Below are 21,027 nucleotides of genomic sequence, written 5' to 3' on the forward strand. Positions count from 1 at the left end.
TATGCAAATAAGCAGAGATGAGTCAAATGTGCATAACTATAGGGGTAGGGGTTTAAGGTTGGCCAATATGATAGTGGTCCTGTCAGCAGCTTTTTGACGACTAAAATAAAGGCAAAGTGCAATAAGGCTTCTTACCCTGGATCCGGAGATATAACTCTTATTCCAATCTGTCACTTTAGTGATGAGATAGAAGTGTTAGAAATTTTATGCAAATTAAAAGATAGAACCTACCGGCTTCCCTACTGGGCTGCAAAAGCCCAGCAATGTTTGGTCTGTCAGACTAAACAGAGTGGGTGTTTACATGGAAGCATAGGGGCATCAGTTAAAGGAGAAGGGGAAGAACATTGCTGGGCTTTTGCAGCCCAGGGAAATGCCTGATTCAGAGTAAAAGCCCCATTGAACACTGCCTTTGGGTCTGTTAGCAAAAGACTGTTGACAAGTGTAAGAAGTAATAGAAATAATGTTCACCTTCTCCCCATGGTACATTTTGTATGCTTATACAATTCGACATTTTGATGTGCTGTGAAGTATGATTTTTCTGCATACTACATTACAATTTAATTGTGTGCAATTTACCATTGGTTTCTGTGCAGTTAAAGGACAATTCCAGTAACCTGTGTTTATTTAACACACATTACAAAGTTATATAACTTTGTAATATGTGTTAAAAAGCTATCTGGCCCCGTTTCCCCCCTTTCCCACCCCGAACATCCTTCCGGAAGTGAAAAAACATATATACCCAAAAACTGTCGACCGCGTCCTCTTCTCCTGGGCACCATCTTGTCTCGATGTTGTCAGAGTCGGGGGCGGGCCTGGTCTTCCTCCTCTTCGGCATCTTCAAGTAAAGTGAATGGGAGATGAAGGGACTACTGATGCTCTTGCGCACCAGCAGCCGTTTCATTGACTGAAGCACATCACATGGCTGGGGCCAATGAAAAGGCTGCCAATGTGTATGCTCACCAGCAGCCTTCTCTCTCCCATTCACTTCACTGGAACCAGGAAGTGAGGGCCATTTGAAGGTGCTAACTGGAGCTGATGGGCATGCGGCCGGTGGGAGATTCAAGTGGCAATCGTCACCGGAGGGATGGTCAGTATAAAGTGTGTGTGTGTCTGTGTTTTTTTTTTTTCTGGACCGCCGGAGTGGTCCTTTATTCAACATGGTACTGGGGAATTCTGGTCTCAAGTGTTATGCTGCTGTCAGTGGGGAGTGGGTGAGAACATGGGGAGCCTTGTAATAATGAGACAATAGGCACATATATGACCATTTGTGGGTCATTGGGCTTGCACGAACATGGAAAGTTCCTACCGAAATGGTGTTTGTTGTTATGCTGGTTGATGTAAAACTGAAGATGTGCTGGCCTGGAAGGAGAGTCTTAAAAGGGTGCAAACAAACAAAAAAAAGCACGGTTGAGTGGCAAGAATAAGCAGTGCTGGGCCGTAAGAGAGGGAGAAGCACAGAGCTGCTGGGATCACAGACCCCACAGTGTAAAGGATTGCCGAGACCGCATGTGATTCCTATCAAAAGAACCTTTGTTTAGAAAGCCTCTGTTGTGGCATGTGTGATAGGTAGGAATGAATGTGAAGAGCGGAGAGAGAGAAGCTACAGGCCAAGAAAGCAAATACAGTAATTTCTGGATCAAGAGTCAAGTGCAACTGTGAGTATCTCTGGCATTGAGCCACTGTCTGCCTGTATATACTGTAAGCCTAGCTCGAAACGGTCAAGAGACTATTTATACACGATACGCCGCTGGAGGCAAAGGTCAGAAGGCAAAGTCAGAGAAGTTTACTCTAAGTCACCCGGCAACTGCCAGCATACTATGTAACCAACTTTTTCGTCCCTTGCAAGTTAAGCCATTGTCCCTTGCAAGCTCAGCATTACAGCATTAAAATGAGACCCCTTTCTAGTAGGAAGTAGCAGCAACAGGTTTGACACCCGATACAGTGATACAGTGAAGATGAAATTTCTTCTTACAAAGTGTGCAGAAGTTAGCCCAAATATCTGATGCACTGGTGATGATAGAATGAGATGAGACTCTGCCTGCCTGAAGTAGTCCCTTACAGTGGTCCAGCTAGACTGCAGACTTATTATATTGAAGAAACCCTATCTTTCCCTGACTGTTCAGTTCTGTCCTTTGCTGTATGCTGATGAGATGCTGAATGAGGAGTTGAGACTGGGGTGCTTGTTGCTGGTGTAAAGTAGTCACCTGTATTATGATGCCGTGCACACTGTCATCTTCCAAGCTGAAAGTGACCACTGCCAAGTTGGCCGCCAGTTCATATACAGCCTGTGACATCACCCCCTATGTGCCTCATGATTGGCTATGGAGCATTTTCGTTGGCACCAAGCGTCTTGGTCATGTGATCTCACCTTCTTCTTCCTGATTTTCTGTTCAGCACTGTAGCTGGTACCATTTTGCTAACGTTTGCCTTCACCCATCTCTAATTCTCACCCTGTTTGGTAGACTAAAAACCAAAGCTTAATTTCAAATTTTTAATATTAATTCCAGAAATGTGTAAAATCATTGGTTGGCTGTTAAACAGTAGCTATGAGAGTATGCTAACGTCTAACACCCTAGCTATACAATTACCACAGTTAGTTAACTTGGGTCACCAATGACCTGGTAACCTATAAACACCCATGTTTCTGCATTCATTTCTATATGTTTAACAGATTAGTAGATGATAAACTTTTATTAATGCTGTTTTATTATAAAGCATTGAACTTCCCCATCAAAGCTGAGAGTATAAGCAAACACTCAATGTGCTGAAAATGGAGATTTCTTCCAAGGAGAAAAAGATAAAAGAAGACGATGGAAGAGTTTGTCTGAAGAGGCGTTTGGGATTTTTTGACAGTGTGTGCTTCCTTGTTGGTTGCATCATAGGTGCTGGAATATTTGTTTCTCCTAAAGGAGTATTGGAGTATTGTCAGCTCAATGTCGGTGTGGCACTATGCATATGGGCTGCCTGCGGTGTGATATGTATAATGGGCTCCCTCTGTTATGCAGAGCTGGGCACGGCATTGCCATTTGCTGGAGGAGCATACTACCATGTTAAGCGAGGACTCGGATCCCTTCCGGCTTTTATCACCCTCTGGACACTAACATTGTTTAGAAGACCTGCATCCAATGCCGCACGAGCTCTGATCTTTGCCGAATATATCAGCCGCCCATTTTATGTTGGCTGCTCGCCGCCGAACTTCCTCAAAAAAATATTAGCTCTTGGGATTCTTTGGGTTGTAGGTGTCATAAATTCAAAAAGTATCAAGATGTCGACCTGGATACAGAATATATTCACAGTGCTGAAAATGATGTCTTTGACTCTTATTATTGTGTATGGAATGATTGAGTTTGGCCGTAACACTAAAGCGTTGGAGCCATTTCAGGACACATTTAATTCAGACGTCCCCAATGCAGCGCAGATTGCAGAGTCTTTCTTCCAAGGCCTGTACGCATATGGAGGATGGTCCAACCTCAACTACATGGCTGGTATGTATCTCTAGTTACTGGTTCAAAAAATATGCCTAATTTAGTATGTTCATCACCATAGAATAAAGCATATACAAACTTACCTCCTCCTTGAAAAGCCCAACAACAACCCAACCCTGTGGAACTATAGGGTAGGGAAATAACAAAGCTACTTATTATATGTGCTTCATTTTACTGAATACAGGTTTATACGCTATCTGATCCTGATAATTATGTTTAATGGCTTAAAGTTACTGTCAATGTGGGGGGACTAAAAAAATGGCCGCATCCCCACCATATTGGGAGACCATTTAAAAAAAAAACAAAGTCAACTCACCTAGGCCCTGTTCCCGGTGTCCGCACGTCTTCTTCGCTCCCAGGCGCAGTCAGTGTACGTCACACTGGCTGCGCCGGGGATGCCAAAGCTCTCCCGGGGATGCTCGCTGCTCGGGAGAGCTTCGGGCATCCCCGGCGCAGCCAGTGTGACGTACACCGAGCGGAGAAGATGTGCGGACACCGGGGATGGGGCCCAGGTGAGTTGACTGTTTGTTTTTTAATTAACTTAGCTGCAGTTAACCCCTGCCTGACCGCAGCAGGGCTTGACATTTTTTAGCGAATAAGGCAAACCCCTGACAATCAGGGGTCGTCTTATACGCCCAGTAGCCTTATACACTGGACAATACGGTAGATGTAATCTGGCCTGTATATCCTCATAGGGGAAGATTTATCAAACATGGTGTCAAGTGAAACTGGCTCAGTTGCCCCTAGCAACCAATCAGATTCCACCTTTCATTTTGCAAAGAATCTGTGAGGAATAAAAAGTGGAATCTGATTGGTTGCTAGGAGCAACTGATCCAGTATCACTTTACACCATCTCCCCCATAGTGTCTATTGTCAGCCTTCATCTGCCCCTATTTACTCTTTGTACTGATATGTTTTAGTGCATTATTGCCAAGACACTGTCATTTTTAGATCAGTCCAATAAATCAATGACTCACTTCCAGTAATTTAGTACAAATTCCATGTAACATGCTTCAAAAAAGTCACACTTTCCCCTTCAAAATTTGTCCAACACATTAGTCATCACATTCTCAGTTGAGTTCTATAATGTCCTGCTCATAGTGTGCGTTCACATTACGGAATTCTTGCGGATAACTTTCAGTGGATTACGCCACTCGCCCCCCACGTGCTCCCGCTTGACTCGCCATCCCATTTCAATTCTAGGGGCGGATGGCAGAATCCGCCTGAGTGTAAACTTGAGTCTATGAGACGAGCGGAGAGTCAAGCCGGAGTGTGCGAGGGCGAGCGGTGAAATAAGCTGTATGTTAATCCGCAAGAATTCCATAGGAAAGAATCCCCATCTATGATAAGGACAAAACTTTCTTAAATCTAGATATAGTGGATGACATCTTTTTTTTTTACAGAATTGGCTATTAACAGGTCATTTTACAACTCTCTGTAGTGATCTATAGAGATCTTTGAGTTGGAATACCACTCAAGGCCCATGTTCAAGAGTGGCGCTATTTCTACTCCTGAATACCTTCTACCTTGATAGCAAGGTCTTGAGAAGGTAAATGACTCTGGCCATATATATTAGATAGCTTTCAGTCAAACATTTGTTCAACTGTCAGCTATGTTACCCAATATCCACTTTATGAGCCTCTAAAGGCAAAGGTCAGAAGGCAGAAGGCAGCAAAATTTACTCCAAGAAACCCAGGGACTGCTGGCATGCTATGTTGTCTTTTTTAAAAAAAAATATCATACATTTTATATTTTTCTTATATACATTTAAGGAAACCTGTCACCAAGACAATTCTATCTGTCTGTCTAATCTAATTTATTGACATCCTGTTATAGTGCAGGAAAACTGAGCAGATTGATATATGTCTTTGAAGGAAAACATACCGTATAAGTTGTAACATGTTTATTAACCCGTTCACGTCAGCCATTAGTATATATACGTTCCTGCTGCACATGCCCACGTGTGCAGAAGGAGCATATATACATTCCTGACTTCAGGGGCTTTTGATGTGTGTGGAACCACTGCAGTGAGAGTGATAATGACAGGCAGCTGCAATCCCCCAGCTGCCTGTCATTAACCTCTTAAACACCGCAATCTATAGCGATCGCAGCGGTTAAGATAGGCAGGGACAGGACAACCACCTGTCAATGATTGATCGGGACCCCTGTAGCTTGTATCTACGGGCGGGGGAAAGCCACTTACCTCAATTCTGTTGGATCGTCCATCTGTGCAGATCGCCGATAGCACTGATCAATGCTATGCTATGGCATAGCATAGATTAGTATATGCAATCTAATGATTGCATGTTTTACAGTTAATAAAAGATTTAAAAAAAAGTGTAATAAAAAAAGTTTTTAAATGTATAAAAAAAACTTAACCCCCCCAATAAAAGTTCAAAATACCTCCGTGCCCATTATAAAAATAAAAATATGTAAAGAATAAATAAACATATTACATATCGTAGAGTGCAGAATCGTCCGATCTATTAAAATATTACTTTATTGTTCCCGTACGGTGAACGGTGTAAACGGAAAAAAAAACACCAGGATTGATGATTTTTTAAATTATGTTTCAGAAAACAATAATAAAAAGAGATCCAAAAAATTTTTTTATACCAATATTATATTAATAAAAACTAGAGATCATGGCACAAAAAACGACACCCCAACCAGCCCTGTAGGTGGAAAAATAAAAGCGCTATGGCTGAATCATTGCATTAATTTGACCTCGGTCATGAAGGGATTAAAATCTCTGATCATTCTGAGTTATGGAGTCCAGTGGTCGGTGTCACTCAATGGAGCAGACTCTTGAGTATGGAAAGAAAAGAGATTTTAATCACTAAACTACAAGTTATACAAATTTTTTCCCCATAAAGATATTTACATATATGTTAACTTAGGTAGCATTTTCATGTTGACGGGATCCCTTTAAAGCGGCACTATCAGCAGGTTCTGCCGAGAGAACCTGCTGATATGCCGCAAGAGCCCTTTACCTAAGAAGTTGATAGCACTTAGAACCGCTCCTCTGCGCCTCTGCAATCTTCCTAAAATCGCTAATTGCCCCTATGCAAATTAGGGGCTGAAGAGCATTTGGGGCGTCGCCTGTGTTGGGGAGCACCACTCCGTCCCGCCCAGTCCACCCCCTCCAGTCCATTTCAGCCAGCATAGCCTGCTCCCGTCCCGCCCAGTCCGCCTCCATCTGTCCCGTACCCAGGGCCACCGATAGGGCAGTACAACCGGTACTGCCCTATGGGGCCCGGACCGCCGCCCCCGCCCCCCGCCCCCCTTTGTGCCGCTTCGGTCTGGTGAGCTTCCGACACACGCTGCCTCTATCACTGGCCGGAAGCTCACAGCTGCAGCCCTGCGGTCCTTCTCTCCTGCTCTGCAGCGGCGCACGTGACGTCATCGCGCCGAGCAGGAGAGAAGTTCCTGGACCGCGGGGCTGCAGCTGTGAGCTTCCGGCCAGTGATAGAGGCAGCGTGTGTCGGAAGCTCACCAGACCAAAGCTGCATGGGAAGGGGGGACCTGCCAAGCCTGCCTCACCTGCCTCTGCTCCCCCGGCCGCTCCCTCTTCCCCCAGCCTCTCCTCCTGTACCCCCCTCCAGCCTCTCCTCCTGTACCCCTCCTCCAGCCTCTCCTCCTCTACCCCCCCTCCAGCCTCTCCTCCTGTACCCCCCCTCCAGCCTCTCCTCCTGTACCCCCCTCCAGCCTCTCCTCCTGTACCCCTCCTCCAGCCTCTCCTCCTCTACCCCCCCTCCAGCCTCTCCTCTTGTACCCCCCCTCCAGCCTCTCCTCCTGTACCCCCCTCCAGCCTCTCCTCCTGTACCCCCCCTCCAGCCTCTCCTCCTGTACCCCCCCTCCAGCCTCTCCTCCTGTACCCCCCTCCAGCCTCTCCTCCTCTACCCCTCCTCCAGCCTCTCCTCCTCTACCCCCCCTCCAGCCTCTCCTCCTGTACCCCCCTCCAGCCTCTCCTCCTGTACCCCCCTCCAGCCTCTCCTCCTGTACCCCCCCTCCAGCCTCTCCTCCTGTACCCCCCTCCAGCCTCTCCTCCTGTAACCCCCCTCCAGCCTCTCCTCCTGTACCCCCCCTCCTGTACCCCCTCCAGCCTCTCCTCTTGTACCCCCCTGCCTCTCCTCCTGCACCCCCAGCCTCTCCTCCTGTACCTCCTCTAGCCTCTCCTCCTGCACCCCACAGCCTCTCCTCCTGCACACCACAGCCTCTCCTCCTGTACCCCTCAGCCTCACCCCCTGCACCCCACAGCCTCTTCCCCAGCCTCTCCTCCTCTACCCCCCCTCCAGCCTCTCCTCCTGCACCCCCCTTCCAGCCTCTCCTCCTGTACCCCCTTCCAGCCTCTCCTCCTGTACCCCCTCTCCTGTACCCCCTCCAGCCTCTCCTCCTGTACCCCCTCCAGCCTCTCCTCTTGTACCCCCCCCCGCCTCTCCTCCTGCACCCCACAGCCTCTCCTCCTGCACCCCACAGCCTCTCCTCCTGCACCCCCCAGCCTCTTCTCCTGCAACCCCCAGCCTCTCCTCCTGCACCCCCTAGCCTCTCCCCCAGCCTCTCCTCCTGCACCCCCCAGCCTCTCCTCCTGCACCCCCAGCCTCTCCTCCTGCACCCCACAGCCTCTCCCCCAGCCTCTTCTCCTGCACCCCCCAGCCTCTCCTCCTGCACCCCACAGCCTCACCCAGCCTCTTCTGCACCCCTCAGCCTCTCTTCCTGCACCCCACAGCCTCTCCCACAGCCTCTTCTCCTGCACCCCCCAGCCTCTCTCCCAGTCTCTTCTCCTGCACCGCCAGCCTCTCCTCCAGCCTCTCCTCCTGCACCCCGCAGCCTCTCCTCCTGCACCCCACAGCCTCTCCTCCTGCACCCCACAGCCTCTCCTCCTGCACCCCACAGCCTCTCCTCCTGCACCCCAAAGCCTCTCCTCCTGCACCCCACAACCTCTCCCCCTAGCCTACCCTCCTGCACCCCCAGCCTTTCCGTCAGCACCCCCCAGCCTCTCTGTAAGCACCCCCCAGCCTCTCTGTCAGCACCCCCCAGCCTCTCCTCCTGCACCCCACAACCTCTCCCCCTAGCCTACCCTCCTGCACCCCCCAGCCTCTCTGTCAGCACCCCCCAGCCTCTCTGTCAGCACCCCCCAGCCTCTCTGTCAGCACCCCCCAGCCTCTCTGTCAGCACCCCCCAGCCTCTCCTCCTGCACCCCCTAGCCTCTCCACCAGCACCCCCAGCTGCTCTCCATGCCCCCCAGCTGCTCCTCCTGCCCCCCAGCTGCACCTCCTGCCCCCCATCTTCTCCCCCTGCCCCATCTGCTCCTCCGCCTGTCCCCCATCTTCTCCCCCTGCCACCCCAGCTGCCCAATCTTCTCCCTGCCACCCTAGCTGCCCCCTATCTGCTCCCCCTGCCTGCCACCCCAGCTGCTCCTCCTGCCCCCCATCTACTCCCCATGCCACCCCAGCTGCTGCCCCCGAGCTGATCCCTCTGCCCCACATTGCTCCCTCTGCCCCCCCAGCTGCTTCCCCTGCCCCTCTCACCCCAGCTGCTCCCCCTGCCCCCATCTACTACCCCTGCCCCTCTCACCCCAGCTGCTCCCCCTGCCCCCATCTGCTCCTCCTCCTGCCCCCAGCTGCTCCCTCTGCCTCCCCGGATTCTCCCCCTGCCACCCCTAGCTGCTCCCCCTCCCCGTCACCCCAGCTGCTCTCCTTCCCCCTGTCACCCTAGCTTCTCCCCTTCACCCCAGCGGCTTCCCCTGCCACCCCCAGCTGCCTCCCTTCCCCAGTCACCCCCAGCTGCCTGCTTGCAGACTAGTTGTGGTCGGAGAAGTCTTCTTGATTGCTGCGCCAGATGGAGAAGAAAGCAAGAAGCGACGGCAATCGGAGAAGACGTCACCTGTGAGTCATTAGTAACTGCACTGTAATCACTTCTATAGTGTGCAGAGCCTGTGTACCATTGGGGTCTAAATGGGTCAGTGTATTGTTTGCGGTAGTGTACTGACACAGCCCCGCGGTCACTACAGTACACTAGCGCAAACTTTTAAACTAGGACCCAACTACAACAGCCGCAGGCACTACAACTCCCAGCATATCCTGAGGGCTGCAGACTGTCAGTAAATGCTGGGAGTTGTAGTGCCTGCAGCTGTTGTAGTTGGGTCCTAGGTGCATTATACACTGGATGCTTTGTAGCATATAAGAATACATAGATCTGTGGGGGCTCAGTGCAGGGACGTGACCCCAGAACATCACTAATAGGGGATAGTGGTAGATGTTTTGTTCTATCCCCTATTAGTGATGTTCTGGGGTCACTTCCCTGCACTGAGCCCCCACAGATCTTTGTATTCTTATATGCCACAAAGCATCCAGTGTATAGGACCCAACTACAACAGCTGCAGGCACTACAACTCCCAGCATGTACTGACAGTCTGCAGCCCTCAGAGTATGCTGGGAGTTGTAGTACAGTGTAGACAGATGTATTGCTGGATCTTCAGGGCTGATGGTTGTCACCCACAGATTGCAGCCACCAGGAGACTCTGCACACAGTGATTTATTACAGGGTTGTCCTCTCAGAGACTACAACTCCCAGCATACCCTGAGAGCTGTATAAATGTAGGGATTTGTCACAAATACAGATGAATTCAGGAAAGGAGCGGGGTCAGCATGTCGTGTCTCACTGGTTCTATATTGGTGGTCCCCCAGTCCGACACTGGACAGAAGTGGCCCCCAAACTAAGATGTCCCCGGCCTCCTTCCTTCCTCCATCACATTTGTTTGATGAGAACAGCGGGCATCAAGCAGAGCGACACCCAAGTGCCAGGATATATACCATGCATGTACAGCAATGGGGGGGGGGGGGGCGCCTCAGCGTGCAAAGTGCCTAGGGCAGCATAAACTCTAAATACAGGCCTGGCTGCCGGCACTTCATACCAGCAGCCTATGGGAGGCCGGGCCGTGACCTCTCCGGCAGGCGTGATCATGTGACGTCATCACGCCTGCCGGAAGTCCCGTCCCTGCGGCTCGCAAGATGGAGCCCGAAGAGGAGGAAGAGCTGCTGCCTGCACAGCGCGGATTAGGTGAGTAGGATGTTTGTTTTTTTAGGGGCACCTCTGGGGGCATTATTAGTTCATGGGGGGCACCTCTGGGGGCATTATTAGTGTATGGGGGCACCTCTGGGGGCATTATTACTATATGGGGGCGCATATGGGGGCACCTCTGGGGGCGTTATTAGTTCATGGGGGGGCACCTCTGGGGGCATTATTAGTTCATGGGGGGCACCTCTGGGGGCATTATTAGTATATGGGGGCACCTCTGGGGGCATTATTAGTATATGGGGGCACCTCTGGGGGCATTATTAGTATATGGGGGCACCTCTGGGGGCATTATTATCTCATGGGGGCACCTCTGGGGGCATTATTAGTGTATGGGGGCACCTCTGGGGGCATTATTAGTGTATGGGGGCACCTCTGGGGGCATTATTAGTGTATGGGGGCACCTCTGGGGGCATTATTAGTATATGGGGGCACCTCCGGGGGCATTATTAGTATATGGGGGCACCTCCGGGGGCATTATTAGTATATGGGGGCACCTCTGGGGGCATTATTAGTTCTTGGGGGGCACCTCTGGGGGCATTATTAGTATATGGGGGCACCTCTGGGGGCATTATTAGTATATGGGGGCACCTCTGGGGGCATTATTAGTTCATGGGGGGCACCTCTGGGGGCGTTATTAGTATATGGGGGCACCTCTGGGGGCATTATTAGTTCATGGGGGGCACCTCTGGGGGCATTATTAGTATATGGGGGCACCTCTGGGTGCATTATTAGTATATGGGGGCACCTCTGGGGGCATTATTAGTATATGGGGGCACCTCTGGGGGCATTATTAGCTCATGGGGGCACCTCTGGGGGCATTATTATCTCATTGGGGGCACCTCTGGGGGCATTATTATCTCATTGGGGGCACCTCTGGGGGCATTATTAGTGTATGGGGGCACCTCTGGGGGCATTATTAGTGTATGGGGGCACCTCTTGGGGCATTATTAGTGTATGGGGGCACCTCTGGGGGCATTATTAGTATGTGGGGGCACCTCTGGGGGCATTATTATCTCATGGGGGCACCTCTGGGGGCATTATTAGTATATGGGGGCACCTCTGGGGGCATTATTAGTGTATGGGGGCACCTCTGGGGGCATTATTAGTGTATGGGGGCACCTCCGGGGGCATTATTAGTGTATGGGGGCACCTCTGGGGGCATTATTAGTTCTTGGGGGGCACCTCTGGGGGCATTATTAGTATATGGGGGCACCTCTGGGGGCATTATTAGTATATGGGGGCACCTCTGGGGGCATTATTAGTTCATAGGGGGCACCTTTGGGGGCATTATTAGTATATGGGGACACCTCTGGGGGCATTATTAGTATATGGGGGCACCTCTGGGGGCATTATTAGTATATGGGGGCACCTCTGGGGGCATTATTAGTTCATGGGGGGCACCTTTGGGGGCATTATTAGTATATGGGGACACCTCTGGGGGCATTATTAGTATATGGGGGCACCTCTGGGGGCATTATTAGTGTATGGGGGCACCTCTGGGGGCATTATTAGCTCATGGGGGCACCTCTGGGGGCATTATTATCTCATTGGGGGCACCTCTGGGGGCATTATTAGTGTATGGGGGCACCTCTGGGGGCATTATTAGTGTATGGGGGCACCTCTGGGGGCATTATTAGTGTATTGGGGCACCTCTGGGGGCATTATTAGTGTATGGGGGCACCTCTGGGGGCATTATTAGTATATGGGGGCACCTCTGGGGGCATTATTAGTATATGGGGGCACCTCTGGGGGCATTATTAGCTCATGGGGGCACCTCTGGGGGCATTATTAGTATATGGGGGCACCTCTGGGGGCATTATTAGTTCATGGGGGCATCTCTGGGGGCATTATTAGTTTATGGGGGCCACCTCTGGGGGCATTATTAGTTCATGAGGGCACCTCTGGGGGCATTATTAGCTCATGGGGGTACCTCTGGGGGCATTATTAGTTCATGGGGGCCACCTCTGGGGGCATTATTATCTCATGGGGGCACCTCTGGGGCATTATTAGTATATGGGGGCACCTCTGGGGGCATTATTAGTGTATGGGGGCACCTCTGGGGGCATTATTAGTGTATGGGGGCACCTCCGGGGGCATTATTAGTGTATGGGGGCACCTCTGGGGGCATTATTAGTTCTTGGGGGGCACCTCTGGGGGCATTATTAGTATATGGGGGCACCTCTGGGGGCATTATTAGTATATGGGGGCACCTCTGGGGGCATTATTAGTTCATGGGGGGCACCTTTGGGGGCATTATTAGTATATGGGGACACCTCTGGGGGCATTATTAGTATATGGGGGCACCTCTGGGGGCATTATTAGTATATGGGGGCACCTCTGGGGGCATTATTAGCTCATGGGGGCACCTCTGGGGGCATTATTATCTCATTGGGGGCACCTCTGGGGGCATTATTAGTGTATGGGGGCACCTCTGGGGGCATTATTAGTGTATGGGGGCACCTCTGGGGGCATTATTAGTGTATGGGGGCACCTCTGGGGGCATTATTAGTATATGGGGCACCTCTGGGGGCATTATTAGTATATGGGGGCACCTCTGGGGGCATTATTAGTGTATGGGGGCACCTCTGGGGGCATTATTAGTATATGGGGGCACCTCTGGGGCATTATTAGTTCATGGGGGCATCTCTGGGGGCATTATTAGTTTATGGGGGCCACCTCTGGGGGCATTATTAGTTCATGAGGGCACCTCTGGGGGCATTATTAGCTCATGGGGGTACCTCTGGGGGCATTATTAGTTCATGGGGGCCACCTCTGGGGGCATTATTATCTCATGGGGGCACCTCTGGGGGCATTATTAGTATATGGGGGCACCTCTGGGGGCATTATTAGTGTATGGGGGCACCTCTGGGGGCATTATTAGTGTATGGGGGCACCTCCGGGGGCATTATTAGTGTATGGGGGCACCTCTGGGGGCATTATTAGCTCTTGGGGGGCACCTCTGGGGGCATTATTAGTATATGGGGGCACCTCTGGGGGCATTATTAGTGTATGGGGGCACCTCTGGGGGCATTATTAGTTCATGGGGGGCACCTTTGGGGGCATTATTAGTATATGGGGACACCTCTGGGGGCATTATTAGTATATGGGGGCACCTCTGGGGGCATTATTAGGATATGGGGGCACCTCTGGGGGCATTATTAGCTCCTGGGGGCACCTCTGGGGGCATTATTATCTCATTGGGGGCACCTCTGGGGGCATTATTAGTGTATGGGGGCACCTCTGGGGGCATTATTAGTGTATAGGGGCACCTCTGGGGGCATTATTAGTGTATGGGGGCACCTCTGGGGGCATTATTAGTGTATGGGGGCACCTCTGGGGGCATTATTAGTATATGGGGGCACCTCTGGGGGCATTATTAGTATATGGGGGCACCTCTGGGGGCATTATTAGCTCATGGGGGCACCTCTGGGGGCATTATTAGTATATGGGGGCACCTCTGGGGGCATTATTAGTTCATGGGGGCATCTCTGGGGGCATTATTAGTTTATGGGGGCCACCTCTGGGGGCATTATTAGTTCATGAGGGCACCTCTGGGGGCATTATTAGCTCATGGGGGTACCTCTGGGGGCATTATTAGTTCATGGGGGCCACCTCTGGGGGCATTATTAGTTCATGGGGGCCACCTCTAGGGGCATTATTAGCTCATGGGGGCACAGCAGGGAATCCTACATACAGGGGGCACAGCAGGGGATCCTACATACAGGGGGCACAGCAGGGAATCCTACATACAGGGGGCACAGCAGGGAATCCTACATACAGGGGGCACAGCAGGGGATCCTACATACAGGGGGCATCCCACATTCCTACTCGCTTTACTGCACATAACACCAAACAACGCAGTTACTATGGGAGCCTACAGGAGGGAGAAAGGGAAGGAAGTTGCTAGAAATGTGCGGAGCCTAAATTGTTTGTCTCGCAGGTTCTGAAAAGATGAAACATATCTGGAAGGTATCATCCTGGAGGTCTGGGCCGGATGGAGAGGAAAAGGGAAAGTGACGCCTCAGATCAAAGAAGACGTCACCTGTGAGTCACTGTATGACACTTTTCTTATTTTGTAGAACATCATTTAGTAGGGGCGCCCCGAGGTGACAGCTACTACATTATCTGTACTCAGAGATATCACTGTGTTATCTGTTGTGTTACATAGGACTGCAGGTGACGCTACTACATTATCTGTACTCAGAGATATCACTGTGTTATCTGTGCTGTTACATAGGACTGCAGGTGAAATCTACTACATTATCTGTACTCAGAGATACCACTGTGTTATGTGGTGTTACATAGGACTGCAGGTGATATCAGGTGATTTCTCCAGGTTGCAGAAGTTCAAACTTTATTGTGCCCTGGTGTCTGTATGTCTGTATACATGTGTGCTGGTGTCTGTGTGTGAGATCAATTCTAGAGAACTGGCTCATATATCCCATTTTCCCCAGTGGCTTAAAATGTAACCTCTGTTATACAGTTATAGAATTGTAGAACCTAAATGTGAATAAGGTGCAATTCAAATAGACACTTACTTGTATAGCTGCCTCTTGTGCTCTGTATGCAGTGCATTATATTCACCCTTGCAACGTACAATTTATAGCTTGTCTACAAGCCCAGCGGGGCTCATTATGATGGAGACTAAAACTTATACAAGAGTGGGGTAGGGGTTCCCCTGTATTCAGAATGCTGTTGAGTGCTAGGCAATGCCCCGTCTGGGATTATTGAATTTCGAGGGTCTATGCAGCAGGATAAAGACACCTCTGCTGCACAAACAGGATCTCCTAGAAAGCGTTCTCACCGCCATGTATTCGCTATCACTGGCTTGGGTGAGCTAAACTAGTCTGCCTGGGGGGGGTGATTTGTATATGCTCACTAACATGGAACAGCCTCATTATATGAGCCTTATCAACATATTCTATGTTAGTGAGCATATTGGTGAACATATACAAATCAAACAGCCCCCCAGACCCTCGAAATTCAATAACCCCAGACGGGGCATTGCCTAGTACTCAACAGCATTCTGAATACAGGGGAACCCCTACCCCACTCTTGTATAAGTTTTAGTCTCCATCATAATGAGCTCCGCTGGGCTTGTAGACACGCTATAAATTGTACGTTGCAAGGGTGAGTATAATGCACTGCATACAGAGCACAAGAGGCAGCTATACAAGTAAGTGTCTGTATGGTGACATTTAAATTGCACCTTGTTCACATTTAGTTTCTACAATTTTATAACTGTATAACAGAGGTTACATTTTAAGCCACTAGGGAAAATGGGGTATATGATCCAGTTCTCTAGAATTGATCGGAACCAAATTATACCTCCCAGCAAGGCGTGGGGCGAACACACTATTTTTTTTTTTATTAATGTGGGGGGCCCAGACACTTTGGTTGTATGGGGCCCCGAAATTCCTGATGGCGGCCCTGCCCGTACCCCCTCACCCTCCCCCCCAGTCTAGCTCACTCAGGCAGCATCCTCCTGTCCCACTCAGCCCGCCCCCTCCAATGCCGTATGACAGACGTTCAGGACCCGAGGACAATAGGCTGCTCATTGTCACACTGCGGGGGACACTTCTGACGCTTTAATGCCGTTCAGGAGCCCAGGAAAGTATGCTGCTCACTGCTATATTTTGCATATACAGTAGCAAGAACGCTATCGGGGGCTGGGAGCCTGGGCTGAGCTTTACCATCCAGCTCAGCCCAGGCTCCCAGCGCTGATCACACTGCTGCTATATGTAAACTATAGCAATGAATACCCTAATGTCCTGGAGTGCTGAACGGCTGTCATACGGCATGGGAGGGGGCAGGCTGAGTGGGACAGGAGGATGTTGCCTGGGCAAGCTAGACTGGAGAGGAGGGGGCGGGGGTACGGGACAGATGGGGCAGACTGGGCGGGACGGGAGGAGGCTATGCTGGCTTAAATGGACTGGAGGGGGCGGCACAGGAGGGGGCAGACTTGGCGGGACGGAGTGGTGCTCCCAGACCCAGGCGACACCCCAAATGCTCTTCAGGTAAAGGGCTCTTGCGGCATATCAGCAGTTCTCTCGGCAGAACCTGCTTATAGTGCCACTTTAAGTTCATTTTAACATTCAGAGTAAGCTCCTTTTGCAAATAAAGCCAATGTTGCTGTGTATCTCATCCAGCGAGGCATTCACCGTCAGGTTCTATAAGGAGTAATAACACCAACCCCCCTAAACCTCTATTTCTTAGGAATAGACCAGTACTGTAATGGATGCTTCATTGTTACTAAACCCTGGTACAGATTTTGCATTGAGATCCAAATTTTTCAATTGGTGTCTTTGGGAATACCCCTTTAATGTGGTCCACGGAGTATAAAAGTAATACAAATCCTACCTTGTCTCTCCAATTGCAAACTCAGATGTCGACCATTACACAAGTTAAACATTACCCTTTAAAGAGACTCTGTCAGCAGGTTTATGCTGCCCTATCTGAGGGTAGCATAAACTAGCGACAGAGAAGCTGAACAGAGTGATGTATCACTTACATTGTTCTGTACAGCTGATTCAGAGATATCCTCCTGAAAAAATGACGACTCTGGTCTCTGCAATATGCATGTGTGCTCAGTAGTCCTGGATATTTATGAGCACCTGTACACTCATCAACTGCTGATTATCAGTTTTCTATTCTGAATATATAGGCAGATAACTGTCAAACAACATCTGGAGGGTGGAGGGCGCCGGCGCAGCACAAAGCCCATTCTCTTTCATATCAGGAGAACGGCTGAACACAATGATGTAAATAATACAACAATCTGATCAGCATTTCTGTCACTAGTTTATTGTGCCCTCATTTAAGGCAGCATAAACCAAATGACAGATTCCCTTTAAACTCTCCGAAGTGTATACAAATCATTAACCAAGTTGTCATTTGCAAGACTTTAGCTGAGAAAACATAAATCAGAATTTATTGTCACCATGTTTTGTAGATTAACAAACAAAGCTTCACTGTAATTTTTTATATTAATTCCAGAAATGTATAAAATAAAATGTTCTACAGTTGCTATGAGAACATGCTACAGTCTGACACACTTAAGGTGTCTTAGTTATACATTTACCACCGATGAATTAACTTTAGTCACCCATGAGAGTGACCCGGTAACCTATGAACACCAACAACAATTTTTACCGCACTCATTCCTATATGTTTAACAGATTAGTAGATGATGAACTGTTATTTAACGATCAAGCAGCGTCCCTTTGAAGTGGCTTTCCGCAGAGGGTATTAGCAAGCACTACGCTCAGTGCCCTGAAAATGGAGATTTCCTCCAAGAAGAAAAAGCTAAAAGAAGACGATGGAAGAGTTTGTCTGAAGAGGCGTTTGGGCTTTTTTGACAGTGTGTGCTTCCTTGTCGGTAGCATCATAGGTGCTGGAATATTTGTTTCTCCTAAAGGAGTATTGGAGTATTGTCAGCTCAATGTCGGTGTGGCACTATGCATATGGGCTGCCTGCGGTGTGATATGTATGATGGGCTCTCTCTGTTATGCAGAGCTGGGCACAGCATTGCCATTTGCTGGAGGGGAATACTACCACATTAAGCGAGGACTCGGATCTCTACCGGCTTTTATCACCACCTGGACACTAACATTGTTTATAAGACCTGCATCCAATGCCGCACGAGCCCTGACCTTTGCCGAATATATCAGTCGGCCATTTTATGTCGGTTGCCCGCCACCGGACTTCCTCAAAAAAATATTAGCTCTTGGGATTCTTTGGGTTCTAGGTGTCATAAATTCAAAAAGTATCAAGATGGCGACCTGGGTACAGAATATATTCACAGTGCTGAAAATGATGTCTTTGACTCTTATTATTGTGTATGGAATGATTGAGTTTGGCCGTAACACTAAGGCGTTGGAGCCATTTCAGGACGCATTTAATTCAGAAGTCCCCAATGCAGCGCAGATTGCAGAGTCTTTCTTTCAAGGCCTGTACGCATATGGAGGATGGGCCTACCTCAACTATATGGCTGGTATGTATCTTGAGTTACTAGTTTATAAAATATACCTAATTCAGTATCAACATAACCAAAGAATAAAGCCTGATAAAATTTCCTCCTCCTGGGAAAGCCCAACAACAACCCAACCACTGTGGAACTATGATAGGGAAATGGTGACTAATATGGAACAACATAAAGCTAGTTTTGTTCCATATTGGCTGAATGCACATTCAAAAATTCTTGCCATTGTGTGTAAATATTTATCTATAAATATTAACCCCTTCAAGAAAGCCCATTGATGCCCAGATGTCCGGGTCAAATTATTGCAATGTTCCTCCTCACCTTCTAAGAGCTATAGTGCTTTCATTTTTCCACCTACAGGGCTGGTTGGGGTGTCATTTTTTGCGCTATGATCTCTAGTTTCTATTAATATCATATTGGTTTAAAAATTTTGATAAATTATTATAAAGTTTTTTTTGATATATAGTTAATAAAATCAGCAATCCTGGTGTGTCTTTGTCTGTTTACAAAGTTCACCAAACGGGAACAATAATGTTTTATTTTGATAGATCTCACAATTCCGCATGCTACGATATATAATATGTTCATTTTTTATCTTTTATTGGGAGGGGGGTTTATAAGGTTTTTTTTTAATACTTTTAAAAACTTTTTTCTATTGCACTTTTTTTTAACTTTTTTTCACTGTAAAACATGCAATCATTAGATTGCATGTACTGATCTATGCTATGCCATAGTATAGCATAGATCAGTGTTATCGGCAATCTATGCACAGAGCCTGAGTTGCCAAACCAACAGGACGGAGGTAAGAGTTCTACCCCCGCCCGTCGGTACATGCGATCGCGACCCGATCACTTAGTGACAAAAGCTTGTTCTGTCACTGAGTACCTTAAACGCCATGATCGCTATAGATCACAGTGTTTAAAGGGTTAATGAGACGCAGCCCACTGCTGAGACATGGAACCCCACTTGAAGGGTAGCCCTCAGGTCATTGAGGTACTGCGGTACAGAGTTAGGAGCCTCTACACCACAGCTCAGCTGATCCCATTTTTTTATGGGAATTAGGTCTTGGAAATATGCAGGCCACTCCATCTGAGGTCCCCCAGTCTTCAGCAGCTGTTCCCCAATGATGCAACCTTGATGAACTGGAGTATTATCATCCATGAAGATGAGATTAGGCCGGTGTTGTTCATGCAAAGACACAATGACTGGATTATTGATATTAGTCAAGTAGTATGGGCATCCACTGTACCATTCACCATTCAGTATGGAAGCAGAGCGTTTTGCATCAGTCACTGTTGCATCTGGTGGTGGTGTTACAGTGTGGGCAGGTGTGTCTAGTCAATACAGAACTGGTCTACACTTTGTGAATGGTACAGTGACAGCCCAAATTATTTGTATAACATCAGTAATCAAGTCATCATGCCTCTACATGAAAATACAGGCCTAATCTTATCTATATTCTCGACAATGCTCAGCTCATCAAGGTCACATCATTAGGGAACGACTGCTGGAGACTGGGGGACCTCAAATGGAGCGACCTGGACCTTCTCCAGACCTTAATCCCATGGAAAACCTAAGGGATCATCTGAGCTGTGGTGTAAAGGTTCATAACTCTGTACCCCAGAACCTCAATGGCCTGAGGACCGCTCTTCAAGAAGAGTGGGATGCCATGCCTTAGTAGACAATAAGTCAACTTGTGAACAGCAGGAGATGTTCTCGTCAAGCTGTAATTGATGTTTAAGAACACATGACAAGTTATTGAGACAGTGACATTCTTGTCAGCTATACCCACCACTGGTGTTGGCTTTTGTTTCAATAAATTGCTTAGGATGAAGGAATCACCATTGCTGCTTCTACTTAAATTTCCTACAGTCATGATATAATATCACTTTAGCCTGAAGTTTTTACGTTTTTCATAAATTTCACTTGAAAGCCAAATATCCCTAATTTTAGTAGTGTATAACTTGTAACATTGTATCGTCACAAAAAGTCAGCCTTTTCCCTTGTAAATTCATTCATCAGATTAGTCACAACATCCAGGGGTGTAGATAGGATTCATGGGGCCCTATAGCAATTGTACGGGCCCCATTAATCCTGTACGCTTTATGGCAGCTACACCACTGTATATACATATTAGAGGGGTATATATAAGAAGTTGGGGTAGGGTCTTATATACATATTAGAGGTATATGTAAGACTATTATGTACATATTAGACAGCCTCTCATATACCCTCACATATACCTCTCTAATATCCATATGATACCCTCAGATATCCCCCCATATCATAACTCTGTATCCCTTAGGGTTTGGGTAAAGTAAATATGGCCCTTAGTGGTGTGTCTAGGTCCATGTATGGGGCCTTGCCACAAAGGTCCCATAGCAGTTGCATGGTCTGCCTCCATGGTAGCTACGCCACTGACTACATCCTCCAGCTGAGTTCTGTAGTGTGACTGCTTTTTTCATTAACAATCCCCATCTC

At 48.6% G+C, this 21,027-nt stretch overlaps 1 protein-coding gene across 2 annotated transcripts in view; it reads left to right on the forward strand.

Moving 5' to 3' along the window:
- LOC138784383 (b(0,+)-type amino acid transporter 1-like) overlaps nucleotides 1-21,027 on the forward strand; it is a 59,547-nt gene that overhangs the window by 20,383 nt on the left and 18,137 nt on the right. Inside the window, exon 1 of one of the 2 annotated variants that reach the window (XM_069959925.1) lies at nucleotides 18,057-18,558. The exons of the other annotated variant lie outside the window; for it this stretch is intronic. Within the exon in view, the coding sequence (XP_069816026.1) occupies nucleotides 18,057-18,558 (502 nt within the window). Of the gene's footprint in view, nucleotides 1-18,056; nucleotides 18,559-21,027 lie in introns of those variants that run through there. 2 annotated transcript variants of the gene reach the window in all.

Source organism: Dendropsophus ebraccatus, chromosome 2, assembly GCF_027789765.1.
Source record: "Dendropsophus ebraccatus isolate aDenEbr1 chromosome 2, aDenEbr1.pat, whole genome shotgun sequence".
In the NCBI taxonomy this organism is placed as follows: Eukaryota; Metazoa; Chordata; class Amphibia; order Anura; family Hylidae; genus Dendropsophus; species Dendropsophus ebraccatus.